Source organism: Stenella coeruleoalba (assembly GCF_951394435.1).
Source record: "Stenella coeruleoalba genome assembly, chromosome: X".
In the NCBI taxonomy this organism is placed as follows: domain Eukaryota; kingdom Metazoa; phylum Chordata; class Mammalia; order Artiodactyla; family Delphinidae; genus Stenella; species Stenella coeruleoalba.
This window is the reverse complement of record NC_137152.1, coordinates 28,169,344-28,192,557: the sequence shown is the minus strand read 5'-3', so window position 1 is coordinate 28,192,557 and position 23,214 is coordinate 28,169,344. Positions and strand designations below refer to the sequence as shown.

At 39.0% G+C, this 23,214-nt stretch overlaps 1 protein-coding gene across 3 annotated transcripts in view; it reads right to left on the bottom strand.

The window, feature by feature from the left end:
• Window positions 1-11,780: 11,780 nt before the first annotated feature.
• Window positions 11,781-23,214, bottom strand: part of PRRG1 (proline rich and Gla domain 1) — a 255,606-nt gene continuing 244,172 nt past the window's right edge. For all 3 annotated transcript variants that reach the window (XM_079910184.1, XM_079910183.1, XM_079910185.1), the window contains one exon: window positions 11,781-12,647. In XM_079910184.1, coding sequence (XP_079766310.1) covers window positions 12,162-12,647 — 486 coding nt within the window. In that variant the 3' untranslated portion in view covers window positions 11,781-12,161. The remainder of the gene's footprint in view (window positions 12,648-23,214) is intronic.

Below are 23,214 nucleotides of genomic sequence, written 5' to 3'. Positions count from 1 at the left end.
AATTATCAATATGTATGTTCCTATTCCCATTTTCTTAATTGTTTTGGGTTTGTTATTTAGGTCTTTTCCTTCTCTTGTGTTTCTTGCCTAGAGAAGTTCCTTTAGCATTTAAGGTAAAGCTGGTTTGGTGGTGCTGAACTCTCTCAGCTTTTGCTTGTCTGTAAAGGTTTTAATCTCTCCATCAAATATGAATGAGATCCTTGGTGGGTAGAGTAATCTTGGTTGTAGGTTTTTCTCTTTCATCACTTTAAATATGTCCTGACACTCCCTTCTAGCTTGCAGAGTTTCTTCTGAAAGATCAGCTGTTAACCTTATGGGGATTCCGTTTTGTGTTACTTGTTGTTTTTCCCTTACTGCTTTTAATATTGGTTCTTTGTATCTAATTTTTGGTAGTTTGATTAATATGTGTCTTGGCGTGTTTCTCCTTGGATTTATCCTGTATGGGACTCTCTGTGCTTCCTGGACTTGATTAACTATTTCCTTTCCCATATTAGGGAAGTTTTCAACTATAATCTCTTCAAATATTTTCTCAGTCCCTTTCTTTTTCTCTCCTTCTTCTGGGACCCCTATAATTCGAATGTTGGTGCATTTAATGTTGTCCCAGAGGTCTCTGAGAGTGTCCTCAATTCTTTTCATTCTTTTTTCTTTCTTCTGCTCTGCAGTAGTTATTTCCACTATTTTATCTTCCAGGTCACTTATCCGTTCTTCTACCTCAGTTATTCTGCTATTGATCCCTTCTAGAGAATTTTTTATTTCATTTATTGTGTTGTTCATCTGTGTTTGTTTGCTCTTTGGTTCTTCTAGTTCCTTGTTAAATGTTTGTTGTATTTTCTCCATTCTATTTCCAAGATTTTGGATCATCTTTACTATCATTATTCTGAATTCTTTTACAGGTAGACTGCCTATTTCCTCTTCATTTGTTGGGTCTGTTGGGTTTTTGCCTTGCTCCTTCATCTGCTGTGTGTTTCTCTGTCTTCTCATTTTGCTTAACTTACCATGTTTGGGGTCTCCTTTTCGTAGGCTGCAGGTTCGTAGTTTCCGTTGTTTTTGGTGTCTTTCCCCAGTGGCTCAGGTTGGTTCAGTGTCTTGTATAGGCTTCCTGGTGGAGGGGGCTAGTGCGTGTGTTCTGGTGGATGAGGCTGGATCTTGTCTTTCTGATGGGGAGGTCCACTTCTGGTGGTGTGTTTTGGGGTGTCTGTGGTTGTTATGATTTTAGGCAGCCTCTGTGCTAATGGATGGGGTTGTGTTCCTGTCTTGCTAGTTGTTTGGCATAGGGTGTCCTGCCCTGTAGCTTGCTGGTCATTGAGTGGACCTGGGTCTTGGCGTTGAGATGGAGATCTCTGGGAGATTTTCACTGTTTGATATTACGTGGAGCTGGGAGGTCTTTTTTCGGCCAGTGTCCTGAACTTGGCTCTCCCACCTCAGAGGCACAGCCCTAACGCCTGGCTGGAGCACCAAGAGCCTGTCCTCCACATGGTTCAGAATAAAGGGAGGAAAAAAAAAGAAAGAAGATCAAATCAAATCAAATAAAGTAAAGTAAAATAAAGTTATTAAAATAAAAAATAATTATTAAGAAAAAAATTTTTTTCAAGTAATAAAACCAAAAATGGACAGACAGGACCCTAGGACAAATGATAAAAGCAAAGCTATACAGACAAAACCACACACAGAAGCATACACATACACACTCACAAAGAGAAAAGAAGGGGAAAAATATATATATATCATTGCTCCCAAAGTCCACCTCCTCATTTTGGGATGATTTGTTGTCTATTCAGGTATTCCATAGATGCAGGGTATATCGAGTTGATTGTGGAGATTTAATCCGCTGCTTCTGAGGCTGCTGGGAGAGATTTCCCTTTCTCTTCTTTGTTCGCACAGCTCCCGGGTTTCAGCTTTGGATTTGGCCCCGCCTCTGCGTGTAGGTCGCCTGTTCTTTGCTCAGACAGGACGGGGTTAAAGGAGCAGCTGATTCGGGGTCTCTGGCTCACTCAGGGTTGGGGGAGGGAGGGGTACGGATTTGGAGTGAGCCTGCAGCGGCAGAGGTCAACACGACGTTGCACCAGCCTGAGGCGTGCCATGCGTTCTCCCAGGGAAGTTGTCCGTGGATCACGGGACCCTGGCAGTGGCAGGTTGAACAGGCTCCGGGGAGGGGAGGTGTCGAGAGTGAGCTGTGCTTGCACACAGGCTTCTTGGTGGCAGCAGCAGCAGCCTTAGCATCTCATGCCCGTCTGTGTGGTCCACGCTGATAGCCGCAGCTCACGCCCGTCTCTGGAGCTCCTTTAAGCGGCGCTCTTAATCCCCTCTCCTCGTGTACCAGGAAAGAACGAGGCAAGAAAAAGTCTCTTGTCTTTTCGGCAGCTCCATACTTTTTCCCAGACTCCATCCCAGCTAGCTATGGCGCACTAACCCCTTTAGGCTGTGTTCACGCCACCAAACCCAGTCCTCTCCCTGGGATCTGACCAAAGCCTGAGCCTCAGCTCCCAGCCCCCGCCCATCCCAGGGGGTGAGCAGACAAGCCTCTCGGGCTGGTGAGTGCTGGTCGGCACTGATCCTCTGTGCGGGAATGTCTCCGCTTTGCCCTCTGCACTGCTGTTGCTGTGCTCTCCTCCGTGGCTCCGAAGCTTCCCCCGTCCGCCACCCGCAGTCTTCGCCCGCGAAGGGGCTCCTAGTGTGTGGAAACCTTTCCTCCTTCACAGCTCCCTCCCAGTGGTGCATGTCCCATCCCTATCCTTTTGTCTCTATTTATTCTTTTTTCTTTTGCTTTACCCAGGTACGTGGGGAATTTCTTGCCTTTTGGGAGGTCTGAGGTCTTCTGCCAGCATTCAGTAGGTGTTCTGTAGGAATTGTTCCACATGTAGCTGTATTTCTGATGTATTTGTTGGGAGGAAGGTGACCTCTGTGTCTTACTCTTCCGCCATCTTTAAGCTCCTCTCTGGATCTTTTTTTTTAATCCATTCATTTATTTTATGTCTTGTGATTGGAGAATTTAACCCATTTATATTTAAAGTAATTATTGATAGGTACAGACTTGCTATTGTCATTTTTAAAATTGTTTTCTGGCTGTTATGTAGATCCATTGTTCCTGCTGTCTTTGTGTGTGTGTGTGTTTTGATGTCTTTTGGTATCTGTATGCTTTGAATTCTTTATCATGTTCTTTTGTGTAACTCTAAAGGTTTTTTTCCTTGTGCTCACCATGAGGCTCACATGAAATAGCTTAAAATTATAACACCCTGTGTTACACTGATAACAACTTAACTTCACCTGAATTTCTAAGCTTTACATTTTTACTTCTCCTTCCCCTCACATTTTTGGTTACTGATATTACAGTTTACATATTATTGTATAACTAATAACAGATTATTATAGTTCTGGTAACTTTTACATTTGGTTTTTAAGTTTTAAACTAGAGCTGTAAGTGAATTATGCACCACTATTATCATAGTAAAGAATCTAACTTTGACTATATATTTACCATGATCAGTGAGTTTTACTCTACCTTCTTACATTTTTATGATGTTTATTATTGTCCTTTTACTTTCACTCAAAGAACTCCCTTTAGCATTTCTTGTAAGGCACGTCTAGTGGTGAGGAACTCCCTCAGCTTTTGTTTGTTTGAGAAAGTCTTTATCCCTCCTTCATTTCTGAAGGACAGCTTTGCTGGGTATAGGAATCTTGGTTAACAGGTTTTTATTTTTCCTTACAATATTTTGAATATATCATGCTATTCTCTCCTGACCTGAAACGTTTCTGTTGAGAAATCCATTGACTGTGTTATGGGGGTTCCCGTGTACATAACTTCTCTTCTTTTTGTGCTTTCAAAATTCCGCCTTTGTGTTTGACATTTGACAACTTAATTATAATGTATTTTGGAGTAGCTGTCTTTGAGTTCAACCTATTTGGGATCCTTTAAAGACTCATGGATCTGGATGTCCATTTCTCTCCCCTGGTTTGGGAATTTTTTCAGCCATTATTGCTTCAAATATACTTTCTGGCCCTTTGTCTTTTTCTTCCCCTTCTGGAATCCTATAATGTGGATATTGTTTCTTTTCATTGTGTCCCATATGTCCCATCAACTTTCTTTACTCTTTTTCTTCTTTTTTCTCCTCTGACTGGATAATTTCAATACTCCTGTCTTCTCAGCCACTGATTCCTTCTTTGGTATGGTTGAGTCTGCTTTTGAAGCTCCCTACTGAATTCTTCAGTTTATTCATTATATTTTTATATTTTTTAGCTCTAGGATTTTTTATTTTTTGTTTTTGATGGTTTTTATTTCTTTGAAGTTTTGTTTTTGTTCATGTATTGTTTTACTGATTTCATTGAGTTTTCTGTGTCTTCTTGTAGTTCACTAAACTTCTTTAAAAGGATTATTCTGAATTCTTTGTCTGACAGTTCGTAATTTATATTTCTTTACAGTTAGTGATTGGAGTTTTCTTAGTTTCCTTTGGTGTCATATTTACTTGGTTTTTTATGATCTTTGATTCCTTACATTGGTATCTGCACATTTGAGTAAGTGGTTTCCTCTTCCAGACTTAACAGGTTTGCTTTGTCAGAGACAGTTCTTCAGAGCTGTTGGGATCCTGTACATGTCTGCTGGTAACATCCTTGGGCCACTGGGGCTTGCTGGGTCTATTTTGGGGTGAGGCCACTACATGAGCTCCAAGGCTGGGGGTGTGTGTGTTGCTGGCTGAGAACTGTTGGATAGAACTGTTAGCTTTGTACCCTGCCCACATGAGGTTGTAGGATGGGCTCCAGAGTTGCCTGAGTTTTCTCGTCAGGCTTCCTAGATGGTGGGGACTGGGTACTATACTGACTAAGCAATAAGGTGGAGCTATGAATTAATATTAAAGGATAGCAACTCTGGAAATCAGATTCTTCCCCCTCCTCAGGGTTTGTTTTTGCTACTTGTTTTAGTTGTTGTTTGTTGTTTTAGTAACATTTTAAACTCATTTTGTAAAGTCTGTATTCTTTGTCATATGTGGTTGAAGTCGTATGTGGCTGAAGTCTGTACTCTTTGTCATGTGATAGAAGTCTCGTTTCTGTTATTGTAGTGGTCAGCTAGTGACTTGACAGAGTTCCCTAAATGCCCCTCCCCCCAAAAAAGTGTCCTAGTTTTGGCAGATGGGCTCTTTGTGTTGGAGGAAACCTTCAACTGTCAGCCAAATAATATACAACTCTATCATAAACTTCACTTCTTGCTTATGGAGAACCTGAAGGTCAGACAAAGGTGAGAGTTTAAAGCCTCTCAATTTTCTTAAAATTTATTTATTTATTTTTGGCTGTGGTTGGGTCTTTGTTGCTGTGCGCGTGCTTTCTTTAGTTGTGGTGAGTGGGGGCTACTCTTTGTTGCAGTGCGCGGGCTTCTCATTGCGGTGGCTTCTCTTGTTGCGGAGCACAGGCTCTAGGCGTGCGGGCTTCAGTAGTTGTGGCACGTGGGCTCAGTAGTTGTGGCTCACAGGCTCTAGAGCACAGGCTCAGTAGTTGTGGCTCGCAGGCTGTAGAGCATAGGCTCAGTAGTTGTGGCACATGGGCTTAGTTGCTCCGCAGCATGTGGGATCTTCCCGGACCACTCAAACCCATGTCCCCTGCATTGGCAGGCAGATTCTTAACCACTGAGCCACCAGGGAAGCCCCAGCCTCTCAGATTTTTTAGAGCATGTACCCAGCTTTGGATATGTGCTTGGCCTTCTATTAATAGATTCCTAAGACTATGTGGGAGTTTTTCAAAGTCCTTATTCTCTTCATTCCCTAGCCTTTCCTCCCAAGTTTTTCATTTTGTCTATTGTTTATCCCAACTGTTACTCCTTGTCCAGCAGGTAGCAGCTAATGCTTTTACGTTTTAAGTAGTTTTGAACGTCCCCACCCCACCCTGGTAGCTGCCTCCACCTTGGGAAAGTTCTAAGTGAGGTGAAATAAACATCAGCCCTTTGAGCTGGTACTTCAGGAAGCCAAAATAAAGGGCTAAACAACCAACCTCAATTCTTTGAGAATAAGGTTCATTTTTCTCCTTCTGGTACTAGGAACCTATACCTGGAATGTGAGCTGTTGTCTTCCAAGATGCCACTGAGAAGGGAAGCAGGGGATAAGGGCAGGGTAAGTGAAAGTTTTTTTCTTGATTGGTTGCTATCAACTTTATTTCCAGAGTTCTAATGAAGTTGATTCTGACAGTTTTGGGCAGTTTATTTGCTGCTTTTGTGGAAGAACAGGCTTTCGGAGTACCCTGTCCATGCTATTTTCACTGACATTACTGTATGCTTATTTTAAAATGTGGTTTGTGGATACAATCAAACTATCATTTCCACAAATGCAAACGGACTGAGTATTGAAAATGTAGCAAAAAGTATGGTGATGATGGAAATGATGTAACCAAAGAATCAGGACTATTAACATTACATGGTGCTCTCCTCTGACAAAATTTTGATAGTGTTTGTTGGTGGCCAGTGCAGTATGCTGGGAACAGTTGGACCAGAAGGAACATTTTGAACCCTAAGCTGTGTGTTAGTGGAGGAGATTCTGTAGATTGCTTTTTTGCGTGTGTGGAAAAATGAGGGACTAAGAAATTGGACATCAATAGGAGATGTTATAGTGGTTTTCCAAGGAGATGTTATAGTGGTTTTCCAGTTATGTTCATCAAATTCGAATGTTTGCAGAGGGAACTTGGACTGACTTGAAGTAAGGGGGATTGACAAGGAAGGTCACAGATGGTGAGGTTCCAAGCTTCCCACTTCAGTAGTCAACCACAATAGTCTCATCTGTTTAATATATTAGGGCTCTATGAAAAAAAATTTCAAACTTAGTTTCCATTGTTAAAAACTTATAAAAATCACAACATAGCCTGCTATAAAGGACTACATGATAAAGATGACTGATTATAAATACCATAGAACTTTGGGCAAAAAGAATCTTTGTGAGATGGGGTAGAATTAGGGTTGCACTAAATTAGAAGATTAGGAAGTTATCCCAGTCTAATCCCCAGGGAGAAGGGCTATAGACACCATTGCCTTCTAATCCCATTAGTGTCTAACACAAGGTAGGTACTTTTGTAAATATCTATCATCTGAGCTATGGAAGGAAATAAGGTTGGATAAGCCTGTGGGGCCAGATTATAGCAGGTTTTGATCTGAAGGAAAAAAAAGTAGTGGATAAAGTAAATAAAATTCCTGAGAACAAAATGTTATCATACAAAGTTTAAGGAAATGGCATGTGATAAGAATTTTAGGACGAAGACAAGCATTAAGGGGACCAGCCAGAAAGGTACTGATCGTTTGGTCAATTTATAGTATTAGAAGAGTCCTCACTTTTAGGTATTTGGTGTATTTGTGGAAGGGAGTTAAAAGCATTAAACATAATTTTGGCCCTCAAAGAGCTTCAGGTATGTAGAAAAGGCTTAGAATGAGTAGGTGATTTCAAGGAGGGCCAAGAGATGGAAGAGCAGCTCTGGAACTTCTAGCTTGAAGTTTTTGGAAATTCTTTAAAAAAGGAAAAGGGGTTGGGCTTCCCTGGTGGTGCAGTGGTTGAGAGTCCGCCTGCCGATGCAGGGGACGTGGGTTTGTGCCCCGGTCTGAGAAGATCCCACATGCCGCGGAGCGGCTGGGCCCGTGAGCCATGGCCGCTGAGCCTGCACGTCCGGAGCCTGTGCTCCGCAACGGGAGAGGCCACAACAGTGAGAGGCCCGCATACTGCAAAAAAAAAAAAAAAAAAGGAAAAGGGTCAAGTCCACATGGCCACAGCAAAGTATGAAATTTTAAAAACTGATCTTTTATGATCAAAGTGAGAATAGTGTTCTCTTTAAGGAGGGGACGGGGTAAGAGGGAGCCTTCTCAGGTCCTGGAAATGTCTAGATCCAGGTGTTGGGTTTCATGGATGTGTTAAGATGTAAGTTATGTAATTTTTAGAAATTGCTATATGTTTTTAAAAGTACCTTCTATGACATTTTGGACAATTCTCTGAAAACTTATGCTTATAAAATGTATATTTAGACTTATAATTTATACTTAAAATTCTTCCTTGGATATAAGTAAACAGTTTAAATTTTTTTATACCATGAAGCTCAAGTCATATTTACATTTGCTTGGTTAATGACATGGCACATCAGCTTTTAGTCTTTGAGGTAACTGCACTTAGGGAGATGCCCTGTGGTCACATATGTTTCTATCCTTTGCTTTCCTTTCTCATTTTCTCCTGTCAAATGCAAGCTATTCTGCTAAGGAGGAATAACCCAGCTCCTTTGTATCTGCAGACAACACTAGTCCGAATAATTGACAAACCACAGTATAGCGGGGAACTCAATGTATCCCTTTGGAGCAAGTGTTCCCATTCTGTATCATTCCAGCATCATTCACAACTAGTACAGGTGGTTCTTTCTTATGCTGAGAACAGCCTGAAGTTTTCACCAGGTAATTTTTGATTTCTTTACTGACCAATATTCCCTAAATTCATAAGAAAAAATGTAATAATTTTACCATGTTAAAAAGATCACAATTAATAAGAGCTTGTTTGTCACCTAACCATAATATAGTTAACACATGGCAGAAGAAATTGCTTGGGTTTAAAAATAGCTTTATTTAGCATACCAAAAACACAGAAACGTAAGAAAAAACTTACCTAGAATAAACATAAAAATAGTTAAATACCATAATTTAATGTAAACCAAGTGTTTAAAAATGTGTAATATTATAAAATACATGCTATTTACACAGAACCAAGTTAAAGCTACCTCCACAGTTATCCTATCAGATCATCAATCTTGAAGTCATCAGTAACAGTGAATCAAACACAGCATCTGTATTTGTACTGGTCAATAGGAAAACAAGAAATCATTTAATTTACTTTAAACAGATACAGTTCATTGTAACATTCAAAGCAGGGAGGCGGAAAAGTGCCAGTTCTAGGATTCCAGACACAAGCAGTGCATGTGGAGGCCTGGAAACGGGTCCACTGGAAGGCCCAGAAGCCCATTCTTTCATTTAAATGCACATTGGTTGATTCAGTTTAGTTACTACTTAAGGAAGGTACTAAATATATCTGTAAAAATAAACCTTTATTAAAAATAATCAAAGGTGAATGTAATAATCAGGTAATAAGAAAGGCCAAAGCATAAAAAATATGTTATTCCAGATAAGCCCCATTAATTATAACAAATGTTAAGAAACGCAGTTTATAAAACCAGATGGGGTAGCAAAAGGGTTTCTAAAAATGTCAAACCCAAACCAATATCAAACAAAACAAAGTAACCGAAGAGACTGTTTCTTGAAGAAAGTATTTTGTTTATCTTAACAATTTACTTCTTCTGTCATTATCACCTGAATGCTGCCAGGAGACCTGTGGCTGATGCCAGTTATCACTGTGGAGTAGTGTGGTCTGTGACCAGCAGTCTAAAAAGCTGTAGTCATTGATCAGTTTAATCATTTGGCTTTTCCTTCAAGGATCAACATTCATTCTTATACTGAAATTCGGGTATCTCTAAGAGGCAGCATTAAGTCCAATACCAGGAGTTTAGAATGTAAAATAAAATTGCAAGAATACATACTTAGTAATAGAACATCCTGCTTCTTTGTCTAATCCTGTAATTCTCAAACTTTTGGTCTCCAGACCCTTTTATACTCAACATTCGTTGGGGATCTGGACACCAAAGAGCTTTTTTTGTTTATGGAGTTTATATCTACCAGTATTTGCCATCTAAGAAAGTAAAACTGAAAAAAGTTTTAAGTATTCATTTAAAAAGTAAAAAGTCCATTACATGCTAACATAAATAACACTTTAAAGAAAATAGTTATATTTTCTAAAACAAAAAAAAAAATCATGGGAAGATGGCTTTTACATTTTTAACTACTTTTTGAGAGAGAGTGGAAAGACAGCTAATGTCTTGGTTATTATTATGAGAATACTTTTGATCCCACAGATCCCCTCAAAGGTTCTCAAGGACACCCAGGGGTTCACTGGCCACACTTGGAAAACTGCTGGTTTAATCTAAGGCCTGTTATTAATGACAAAAAAGTCCACACAAAAGGAGCCTTACTTTTGCTTTAAAAATAAACCAAAATACATACCTACACACATGCACACAAATCACTGGCTCCAACACTCCCACTCTCAGCTTTAAATAGAAGCCACAGATCACCATGTATTCATGACCAAATTCAAAATAATATTGTCATTTCTGCTGAGACCAGGTTCAAGATTTATTCATTTTTAGTCCATGAAAGCTATAAAACCTATTATCTAAACACAGACATCTTAGTTCCCTTTCCAACATTTGCTTAATCCTGTTTGTGCTGAGCTGGCAGTCGTCATTCGGTAGGCCCAGCATTGGTAGAGACCAGAGAATGACAGGTGTTTAACTAAGAGCCCACACACTCAGATTAGGAACATGTTAGCCATTTATGGAGCTGCCTACTCTACTTCCTCACTATGTGAAAACTCAGATACATTTTAGGGAAACGGGGAGAAAATTCTCCCTTCATAGGAGCAGTGAGAACGATGCTATGACCTTTCACCTAGAGAGCTCTTCACGTCTTACAAATGACTTTCATGCACACCATCTCATTAGATACTTTTTAAGCCCCAGGAGAAAGGCAGGGCAAAGGATACTATTGCTGTTTCAGAGGGGAGGAATTTGAGGGTCAGATGTGGGTCTTTGCCAAGGTAGACTGGCAAGTGTATGGCAGAGCGGAATTCAAATTCAGGTCATCTGACTCCTTAGTTCAGGGTCCTCCTTCCTTGGGTTTGGGGGAGTCTGGCTGGGCTGGAGATGGAGGCAGCACGGTATGACACTTCCAAAACCTGCATTCCTTCTGCCTGCTCAACCATTTTATCCAACACTACGCAGTCATGGGAGTGGCACAGACATTTCCCTGACCGATATAATGAATTTTCCATCAGTGCATGTATAACTTTTATTTTTTCCTTTCTGAGCCAGTTTATGTTGGCAGTTCATTCGCAGCCTGTTCCCCCTGCTCCAAGGGAAAAGTAAAAATCCTGCAGTTAAAAAAAAATCTGATGAAAATACAAAATGAAATAGCAACAATGAGGCCTGTGTGCAGGTATAACTAGATTTATTGTGCACCTGGCACAGCACAGACTTTGCAATCTTCCTCCACCAACTGGAGAACAATATAAAAATCACAGTTCTTAATTTAATGGAAAATTGCCTCCTAATCATCTTGAGACAAAGGCTTCACCCTATATAAAAACATTAAGAAAATAATTTCAGGAATTGTAACTAAATTCTTAGGTGCTTGAAGATTCTGTGGTGGTAGGAGAAGGAGTAGAGTAAAGGGCAATGAAACAACGAGAAACAAATACTGTTGCCAATGGGCAAAGGAGAAATCTGCATCTGTTCCCTATCATTAATACGTGTATCTACTTGAGAAATTATTCTTTTGCCAGGATATCCACTCCATCAAGATGTTAATACAAATAGCATGACACATGCAAAGATACTGAGCAAATACTGTTTAATTTTTGTGGGGGAGGCAGTCAATAACAGCAACAAAAATCCCTCCTATGAAACCAGCCAAATGCCACTAAGGACCCATGATTTTCTTGCTGTCCACTGAAATAAGCAAGGTATTGTTTATTGTGCCTTCCTTCTCTGTCGCCTTCTGAGCTGTTCCTAAAGTCAAGATTGACTACATGCATTTTTTTTTCCTTTTAAGGTAGTTGAAGAAGGTTAACAAAAGACTGTACGAATCAGAAAACATGCTAAGTTCATCTTATTTTCAAAATTCAACAGCATGTTGCTACCTGTTACACAAGTTGTTGGTGCCTTCTCCCCCACCCCGGTTTTGGTGAGTAATGTTCTAACTTTACAGGTGATTTAGATAGATGTTAATGACTTTTTAAGACAGTTGCCCGTACACTGGGCTGATGTACACACACACATATGTGCATGTACATATATACATAAACATATGCGTACACACATGTACATCTCCTCACACGAAGACCTCCACTAGTATTTTTCCCTCTTAACATATTTCCATTAGCAAAAATGAGCATTTATAGTAGGAAACAAAACTAATGAAAATCAAATCAGAGGATGTGAAGTGGTATGCTGTCAGAATCCAATAAGTCAAATGCACATTTATGTAGTGGTAAAGTGCTAGAAAGTTCTTTCATTAGTATTTTAAAAATGATTATAATAAAAAGAAGTGTGCAGTTTCATTTGATGGTGGTGACCACAGGCACCATAGCAATGGCACTGGCTGAGTTGGAGTTGATGATGTCCTCATACTCTGGGGGTGGATCTAAATGAGGTTCTGTTTCACTCCTCCGCAGGTTCACCTGACCAGTGGCTTCCTCGTAGGTCGGTGGGGGATCGCAGTTGGACAGGCGAGTGGAGACGGAATCTGAGCGCCCAACTACATATTCCAGAAAGCCTGGCGACAATCCGCTGCTATCAAAGACTTCATCTGGTGGAGGAGGCGGAGTGATAATATTGAGGTGCTGAGGGAAAGGAATATGGCCTTCAGTCACTGTCTGTCTGCGAGTTTTGTTTCTTAGGAAGCATCTCCAGATTAGGAAAATGACAAGGAGGATAATGAAGAGGCCAAAGATTAATGGAAAGGTAAGGTAAAACTGAAACCAGTCACTTCCTCTGTTACTCTCTCCTTGTTGTGCTTTTGTGTAAGTGTTCCAAAACTCCTTCTGAAAATACAAGACGAAATGAATTGAAAATCAGTGTAATCAAAAGATAGGCGATAGCAAATGAACACATATCTGGGTTCTGTTAACATGATGAAAACAAAACCCCAAACCAGACTCGCTGGTTCAGATGACCTACAGCCTATATTTTCCCTGACAAGAAGTTACAAATCATGGTGCTCACTCCGGATCCTCCCCTACAATAGTCAGTCAGAACCAAAAGTCTTCAAGACTTGGTGTTATTTGTATTTTCAGTTATGACATATTAGAAGGGGAAAAAAAGCATAAGGGATTTTCCTCTTTCTTTCCAAATATAGAACATAATCTTCCCTTTAAAATATAAGTTAAATACCATTTTCCATGTCCAATTACGAGGTTTTCATTCGGGCATCCCATCATCATTGTGCTATTTCTGGCTGTTGTAGGCTCTTAGTGTTCAAATGCTTCACAGATGAATGCCTTGTTTTCTTAATGGTTCTGTTTGGGATCCTCTTCTACCAGATATTCCTCCCCAGCCCCAAAGTACACAGCTCTAATGCATCTAAGTAAGTCCCTAGCATATAAACATTCAATGAGTAGTAGTGATTATAATGAATTCTTGTATATCATAATCAAGCCTCGGCTTCAAATTGACTGATTAACCTATATCCCAAACCTTGGTACAGATACCACCCCCAGTGCTACTGACTTTGTTTTCAAGGCTTAAACTTAGCCAATAATAGCTTTTTTTTTTAAACAATATTTGCAGGCACTACAGGTCACTGATATTATTTAAATATCTGGCAGAAAGTAAGACGGTGGGCACTATAAAGCTGCTTGTTTTATAGTACTATATTTTATTAGTCATAAAGGCTTTTAAAATTCTCTGGGTATAACAAATGACCCACAGTCATCAATGTTCCACCCCTGAACTCAATCTCCTATAAGGTACATTATTATTCCAACATTCTGTGATTCTAAGATAAAATTTCAATGTTATAAGAAATATGGTATTTACTAAAGGCTATGTACAGATGAAAATACACAAGGTGCACTATTAAAACAAGCCAAGAGTAGAGACAGTATAATCCCAAATCATACAGCATTTATTTTAGGACAATACCCCAAACTGGAAATTATATTTTTATTAGTGAAACAATCACTTGATAATCACAAGTTGAAAACTCATGAAACACAGATACATGAAGTTTTTTTTAAACAATAAAACTGTACACTATTATCTTTTTGTATAACTGTTACTTTTAGGATTGCCAACTTTACTACAGAAAATATATACTACATAAAAATTTACTAATGCAGAAACATCTAAAAAAGAAAACCAATCACCTGCAATTAATTACACTGCAAAGATATAATCACTATTAACATTTTTGGTTTACATCTACTCTTACTTCCAACTCACATTCGAATCCTTACACACATACACATTCTTTAGAAATCTGGAATCAAACTACTAAACCACAATAAACTTTTTAATAATGTACTTACAGAGACCTACCAAGTATCTGATTTGTAGTCGATTTTCTTTACCTATATAGATGAGGATCCCTCCTCTCTTCCTAATCTCTCAGATCACCGTCTCCTTCCCCCGCCCCGCATTTAATCTTAAGCACAAAACACAATAAGTATGCGATTTCAGATAATTATCTAATGTTAATCTTAGATAAACACAATAAAATGTGGATTTTTAATCTTGTCCAGTCACTTTGGGATAATCAAGCATCAATGATGCACATGAAAATGATTTTTTTTTCATGCTTGGCTTGTGTGATTCAATTTCTGAGGTTTCTTCCGCATGCTCAGAAATAAATCTACAGACTAGTAATTTTTTTCTTTGGGAGAAAAAAAACTTTAAAACAAAGCCACACTTGTAGTTTCCAGGGTTAAAAATAAAGCTTAGGCAAAAATGGAATTACAACACCGATTTTTACTTTACCTATAGCAACTCAATTCTTAAGCCACACCCAATAATGAAGGTATAATTATCATCCCTACTTGCAGATGAGGAAATGGAGGCTCAGAGATGTTACCGAATAATAAAACCAAGGTCATTTAACACACAGATGTTGAGGCTGGGATTTAGAATGCCACAGGCCTGGCATCAGAGCAAACCAAAAAGCAATCTGCCCTGATGTATAAGGTATTTTAAACCTGGACACTTTCCTAGAAAATTCAATCTTCTCATCATGTTAAATGTGGAGTTGAAAGCAAGTTACACTGATCTGAATAAAAGGTACTGACAGATTTATTTCTTGGGAAACTAGCCTTACTTTGTCTTTGAGGCAAGAGAATTGGAGAAATATAGTCATGTGAAATCAAGTAAAATACTATAAATGCCATTCAAACAAGTAAAATAGTATAACTGTCCTTCAAACAAGTAAACCCAGTTTATGTGTTTCTGAGCTCTTTAGATTCTTCTCTGTCTCACTGAAAACAGCCAGAAGATATTCAGAAAGAGCAAATAAGTGATTTCAAGACTTGGTAAAAATCCTTAATCTTTACTGCAGAAGGTATTCATATGGATTAAGACTTGCCGACCAGGTGAGTGGCAAGCAGCCTGCTTTATGAAGAAGGTATTATTGATCTCCAATGTGAGGTAACAGGTTTTGTTGTTACTGATGCTTCTGTTTTGTTTTGTTCCTTCTTTCCATGATGGCTTTTACTTTTGTCATTTCTTAACCCTGGTCTGGATCTTTCAGATTACATGTAAGGATCAAATTTAACTTGCATGGAAAATAATAATTTGTAACTAAATATAATATAATAATGATACACTATATTACAATGTGATATTATAACTAATAAAAATATAATATAAAAAAAGACTTGGTAAAACAGTGCTTTAGAGGGAATGAACATTTGTTTAATGAAGAAAAAATTTTAATGAAAAAGATTAAAGGGATTCAGTAGTTTTAGATAAGGCTAAAATGATACAGATAATAAATGTAATCAGAAGGGACCAGACAGGTCTGACAATCATTTCAGATATGCATCCCTGGACTAAATCCCACTTGCTGGTGGTGTATGATCCTTTTAATGTATTGTTGAATTCAGTTTGCCAGTATTTTGTTGAGGATTTTTGCATCTATGTTCATCAGTGACACTGGCCTGTAATTTTCTTTTTCTGTAGGATCTTTGTCTGGTTTTGCTATGAGGGTGACGGTGGCCTCACAGAATGAGTTTGGGAGTGTTCCTTCCTCTGCAATTTTTTGGAAGAGTTGGAGAAGGGTAGGTGTTAACTCTTCTCTAAATGTTTGATAGAATTTGACTGTGAAGCCATCTGGTCCTGGGCTTTTGTTTCTTGGGAGTTTTTAAATCACAGTTTCAATTTCAGTACTTATGATTGGTCTGTTCGTATTTTCTACCTCTTCCTGGTTCAGTCATGGGAGATTGTGCCTTTCTAAGAATCTGTCCATCTTATTGGCATAGAGTTGCTTGTAGTAATCTTTCATGATCCTTTGTATTTCTGTGGCATGTGCTGTAACTTCTCCTTTTTCATTTCTAATTTTATTGATGATCCTTTGTATTTCTGTGGCATGTGCTGTAACTTCTCCTTTTTCATTTCTAATTTTATTGATTTGAGCCCTCTCCCTTTTTTTCTTGATGAATCTGGCTAAAGGTTTATCAGTTTTGTTTATCTTCTCAAAGAACCAGTTTTAGTTTCCTTGATCTTTTCTTGTTGTCTTCATCTCTATTTCATTTACTTCTACTCTGATCTTTATGATTTCTTTCCTTCTACTAACTTTGGGTTTTGTTTCTTCTTTCTCTATTTGCTTTAGGTGTAAGGTTAGGTTGTTTATTTGAGATTTTTCCTGTTTCCTGAGGTAAGACTGTATTGCTATAAACTTCCCTCTTAGAACTGCTTTTGCTACGTCCCATGGGTTTTGGATTGTCATGCTTTCATTTTCATTAGTCTCTAGGTATTGATTTCTTCAGTGATCCATTGGTTATTTAGTAGCATATTTTGTAGCCTCCATGTGCTTGTGTTTTTTTTACACATTTTTCCTTGTAGTTGATTTCTAATCTCATAGCATTGTGGTTGGAAAAATGCTTGATATGATTTCAATTTTCTTAATTGTAAACCAAGGTTTGCTTTGTGGCCCAGCATGTGATCTATTCTGGAGAATGTTCCATGTGCACTTGACAAGAATGTGTATTCTGCTGCTTTTGGATGGAATGCTCTATAAATTTCAGTTAAGTCCATCTGGTCTAGTGTGTCATTTAAGGCCTGTGTATGTCTATTGATGAAAGTGGGCTGTTAAAGTCCCCCGCTACTATTGTGTTACTGTCGATTTCCCCTTTTATGGCTGTTAGTATTTGCCTTATATATTGAGGTGCTCCTCTGTTGGGTGCATAAATAGTTAGAATTGTTATATCTTCTTCTTGGATTGATCCCTTGATCATTATGTAGTGTCCTTCCTTGTCTCTTTAACATTCTTTAAAGTCTATTTTGTCTGATATGAGTATTGCTACTCCAGCTTTCTTTTGATTTCCATTTGCATGGAATACCTTTTTCCATCCCCTCACTTTCAGTCTGTATGTGTCTCTACGTCTGAGGTGGGGCTCTTGTAGACAGCATATATACGGGTCTTGTTTTTGGATCCATTCATTCAGCTAGTCTGTGTCTTTTGGTTGGAGCATTTAGTCCTTTACATTTAAGGTAATTATCAATATGTATGTTCTTATTGCCATTTTGTTTTGGATTTTGTGGTGAAGGTCTTTTTTCTTCCCTTCCTCTTTTGGTCTCTCCTCTTGTGATTTGATGACTATCTATCTTCAGTTTTGTGTTAGGATTCCTTTTTCTTTGTGTGTGTGTGTGTGTGTGTGTATCTATCTATTGTACATTTTTGGTTTGTGGTTCCCATGAGGTTTTGATATAGCAGTCTATATATAAACAACAAGATTGTTTTAAAAGAAGTTACTGGTCTTTAATCTCCGATGCATTTCCACTATCCTGCATTTGTACTCTCCTCTTCTCATGATTGATTGCTGGTTGAGAGACAGCCAAGAGCTAGAGCAGGGTTGAATGATAAGGTTCATCCCCTACATGAGGCTACTCCTTCAAGACAGAGAGGTGGTTGTTTCATCTACTATATAGAAACCAATACAAAGAGTCAAGGAAAGTGAAGAAACAGAGGAATATGTTGCACATGAAACAAGATAAAAACCTCAGAAAAAAAATCCTTAATGAAACTGAGGTAAGTGACTTAGTTATCATCTGATAAAGAGTTCAAAATAAATAATGGTCATAAAGATGTTGCTGTACTCAGGAACATCAGGAAAGGAATGGATAAACTCAGTGATAACTTCAAAAGGAAGTCACAAAGCTGAAGGATACAATAACTGTACTGAAGAATACACTAGTGGGGTTCAACAGCAGACTAGATGAAGCAAAAAAGGTCAGTGAACTCGAAGACAGGGCAGTGGAACTCACCCAGTCAGAGCAGCAAAAAGAATGAAGATGATAGCTTAAGGGACTGTGGGGACAACATCAAGCTGACTTAACGTTCACATTTTAGGGAGGTGCCAGGAGGCGGAAAGAGGAGAAAGGGACAGAAAGATATTTTGAAGAAATAATGGCTCAAACTTCCCTAACCTGGGGAAGGAAACAGACATCCAGATTGGGAAGCCTAGGGAGTTCCAAACTAACAAGATGAACCCAAAGAGACGCACACCAAGACACATTATAATTAAAAGTTAAGGAGAGACTTCTAAGAGCAGCAAGAGAAAAACAATTTGTAACATACAAGGGAACCCCCGTAAGACCATCAGTAGGTTTTTTAGGTGAAATGCTGCAGGCCAGAAGGGAGTGGCATGATATAGTCAAAGTGCTGAAAGAAAAACTTCCAACCAAGAATACTCTACTCTACTCTCCCCATCTAAGTATTGATAGTTAGTTGGAGACAGAAAGAGTTTTCTGGACAAGCAAAAGGTAAAGGAGTTCATCATGTTAAAGGAATTTCTTTAAGCTGAACAAAAAGGGGTACTAGTAACAAGAAAACATATGAAAGGATAAATCTCACTGGTAAATATATAGTAAAATGGTGGCTTAAAGCGAGTATGAATGTTAAAGGACAAAAGTAGTAAAAATAACTACAGACATAGTTGACCCTTGAACAACACGGGTTAAGTGTGCTGACCCTCCACCCACTTGAAAATTCGCATATACCAGTTCCACATCCGTGGAGTCAACCAACTGTACGTTGTGTAGTACTATAGTACATATTTTGTAGTACTGTAGTACATATTTAGTGAAAACAAATCCATGTGTAAGTGGACCTGGGCAGTTCAAACCCATGTTATTCAAGGGTCAATGGTATGTAAGGGGGGGATATACGAGATAAAGAGATGTAAAATGTGATATGAAAAACATAACGTGGCAGGGGGAGGAGTAAGAATGTAGAACTTCAGAATGTGTTCAAAGTTAAAATATATAGACTGTTGTTATAAGTTGCTATATGTAAACCTCATGGTAGACACAAAGCAAAAACCCTATAGTAAGACACACAAGATAAAGCAAAAGAAATCTAAGCATACTACTAAAAATCATCAAATCACAAAGGAAAAGAACAGAAGAAATGAGAACTATAAAATGGTAAGAAAAGAATTAACAAAACAGCAGTAAGTATATACCTATAATTCATTAACAAAACAAAAATAAGTATATACCTATAGTTCATTACTTTAAATGTAAATGAACTAATAAAGTCTGTAATCAAAAGGCATTAAAAAAAAGACGACCTATCTATCTATATGCTGCCTTCAAGAGACTCACCTTGCATGTAAGGACACAGAGACTGAAAGTGAAGGGATGGAAAAAGATACTCCATGCAAACAGGAACCAAAAGAAAGCTGGGGTAGCTATACTTACACCAGACAAAATAGACTTTAAAACAAAGACTGTAATAAGAGAGAAAGAAGGGCATTACATAAAGGGGTCAGTCCAACAGGAGTATGTACCATTTGTAAATATGCACCCAACATAGGAGCACCTCAATATATAAAGCAAAGATTAACAGCCCTAAAGGGAGAAATAGCAGTACAATGATAGTAGGGGACTTTTATACGTCACTTTCATCAATGGATAGGTCAACCAGACAGAACATCAATAAGGAAACATCAGCCTTAAATGAGTGATACATTAGAACAGATGGACTTGAGAGAGATACAGATCATTCCATCCAAAAGCAATAGAATACACATTCTTGTTAAGTGCACATATAATTTCTTCCAGTATAGTTCATATGTTAGGACACAAAACAAACCTTAATATATTACGAAGATTGAAAGCTGCTATCAAGCATCTTTTCCAACCACAGTGGGATGAAACTAGAAGTCCGTTACAAGAAGGAAACTGGAAAATTCAGAAATTAAACAACATGTGAACAACCCATGGGTCAACGAAGAAATCACAGAGAAAAAAAATTCCTGGGACAAATGAAATGGTAATAAAACATACCAAAACATACGGGATGCAGCAAAAGCAGCTCTAAAGGGAAGTTCATTGCAATAAATTCCTACATCAAGAAACAAAAATCGTAAAAAACCTAATTTTATACCTCAGTGAACTCAAAGAAGGAAAAGCGAAGGCCAAAGTTAGTAGAAGGAAGGAAATAACAAAGATCAGAGTGGAAATATATGAACTAACTAGGGACTAACAAGACAATAGAAAAATCAGTGAAACTGAGAGCTGGTTCTTTGAAAAGCTAAACAAAGTTGACAAGCCTTTAGACTCACCAAGAAAAAGGGAGGACTAAAATAAAATCAGAAATGAAACAGGACACATAACAACCGATACCACAGAAACACAAAGTATGTAAGAGACTACTATGAACAATTACCTGCCAACAAATTTGACAACCTAGAAGAAATGGATAAATTCCTAGAAATGTACAAACACCAAGACAGGATCATAAAGAAATAGAAAATCTGAACAGACCAATTACCAGTAATTAAATTAGAGATTATTAAACAAAAAACCTGCCAGCAAAAGACAAGGACCAGACAGTTTCACTGGTGAATTACACAACACATTCAAAGAAGAGTTAGTACCAATCCTTCTCCAAGGCTTCCAAAAAAAAGGAGAGGGAACACTTCCAAACTCATTTTACAAGGTGAGCATAACCCTGACTCCAAAACCAGACGAGGATGCTACAAGAAAAGAAAGTTACAGGCCAATATCCCTGATGAACACAGATGCAAAAATCCTCAACAAAATACGAGCAAACTGATTTCAACAATATATGAAAAGGATCACACACCATGATCTAACCAACTCAGGTGGGTAACCCCATCTGAGAAAGGGCACTGCTTACCTGAGGTCTGTTGAGCTGCTATGTGCTTTCACATACTGCCTCTGTTGCATGTTGCTTGCACATCATGGCTGCTATCAACAGTATACCCAGAGCAGTGTGATCAAGGGCATGTGGTCTAATAAGGTGATTAGACCACTAACTGTAGAGGCTTTAATTGACTATGAATGTGTGTGAGGGTACTCCACACCTCAAGGCCAAGGAGAACTTAGGAAGGTGGACTGGATCACCAGGCTATTGTCACTGACCAAGAGAGGCTCTGGGCTAAAGGCAGGATGAAAGGGTTCCTATAGGTAAGGAAGATAGGAGACTTCTGAAAATTGAGTTGGTGGGTCACGCTTGGACTGTGAGCCTTAACCCAGAACAGTGAAGTAGCCTCCTGACAGGAAACTGACGGCACCACAAAAGGGAAAATACAACAGAGGCCTGCAGTCTCTGTGTCACTGCTTCACTACTCACTACTATTGCTCTTCGCCTCCCAGACCTGATGAGATAAGCATCCCGGCCATGATGTTGCTAAACAATTAATGGACAAATATTTATAAATGTCCTCTCCTGAGCACCTGGTGCCAGCACCTCCTAACAACTCTAAGGAGGTGTACCAGCTCCTTGATAAATGTAAAACCCCATGGAAGCTTCCAGGGCATTACTCAGTGCCAGCATACCAACACGCCAAGACTGTGCTATTGTGCTCCAGAGGCTCAGAGGCTTTTTCCAAAGGCCTTGTGCGTATCATGCTAGTGGAGGCACACCCTGGAAAGGAAAGCAGCTGCCCACGAAAAGGGCTCACAGTGATGTCATTCAAAATTTTCCAATAATAATTCTTAAGATTGAGGCAATAGGAAAAAATCAAGAAGTGCAACAGAAACAGATCAGAAACTATACCTTAACTAAATTCAAACCTTTCCTAAAGATTTTATGCAGCAGGAAGAAGAAGGGGAAGCTAACTGGCCATTGCAGGTTTTCGTGTTTTTTTGGGGGGAACAAACTCTGAATTGCTACTCATGGCTGCCAAAACGTGTTAACTGGTTGGTATCTCTGAAGATCCTAAAATCTATAACCTGCCCCTCTCCTGTATGATACCACAGATCCTGAGCCCCTCGGCTTTCCCCTGAATGAGGCAGAATGGAGAAACATGCCTCATGAGACATTCCTGCCACCAAAAGAAAAGCTGACGAGATTATCGGGGCCTCTACTGAGGAGGAGGAGGGAGAAGAGAAGGCAAAGGTTCCTAGAGCCACCGATACCTGTACCAGAGCCGTCCCTCTCCTTACTTGGCTATTTATTGCCTAGCACCATCCCCATCCTTCCACCACAGTGATCACTGCTAAGCATCACAGTGAATGGAAAACATCAAGACGAGAACCATCTCCTGCTGCACAAAATTGGCACAGTCCAATGGGTTGATGGTTTCCATGACCACAGTGACCCAAATGACCCCTTCTTCATTTCCAACCCTGAATGGGCCCCCTTGGACCCTGAGTCCAGAGAATTCTTTTTACAGGGTGTATTCCCCTAATTATTGGGGGTGTGTGTGGCACTACCTTTTATTGGGATTCCTGAAATGATCCAAAGGGCACTAAAACTCCTAGGAGCAAACTTACAATCTTTCTCTCTGTCCCTTGAAGATGTAAATCTTAGCTCCTGGGGAGATTATATTTCAAAGACATGGTAACTAAAACACTGCTCATAATCACCTAAGACTGAAGAAAAAGAGGGTGGGGGGGATGCTTTTAATAATGCAACTGCCTTCAAAGCTCTGTTGCACAAAATCTACTCCATAGCCTCCATAATATTACTTGTCAAGGACAAATACAAATCTTTAAAGTCTTCTCCGAAAATATTAGTAAAAAGCTTTAGCCACTGGAGCAGGTAATCCTAACTTGTTCCATCTGCCAGACACAATTTGGATTCAATCATTATTTATACACAAGTGAGTTTTGTATTGTTGTATCTTATTCATGGCTAAAATTTGGAATGGAAGCTATAAGGTCTCTGTGGGTCTATGTATGTCTATGGATGCATGTTACATATATGTGACCTTTTATCTACCTCTGGGTTATATTGCCAAAATTAATTTGTTTAAAACAATCTCTATAACATCACCTCACACTGGTCAGAATGACCATCAAAACTTGTACAACAGAAAAGACGAACCAAGATGGCAGAGTAGAAGGACGTGCTCTCACTCCCTCTTGTGAGAACGCCAGAGTCATGGCTAGCTGCTGGACAATCATCAACAGGAGGACACCGGAGCC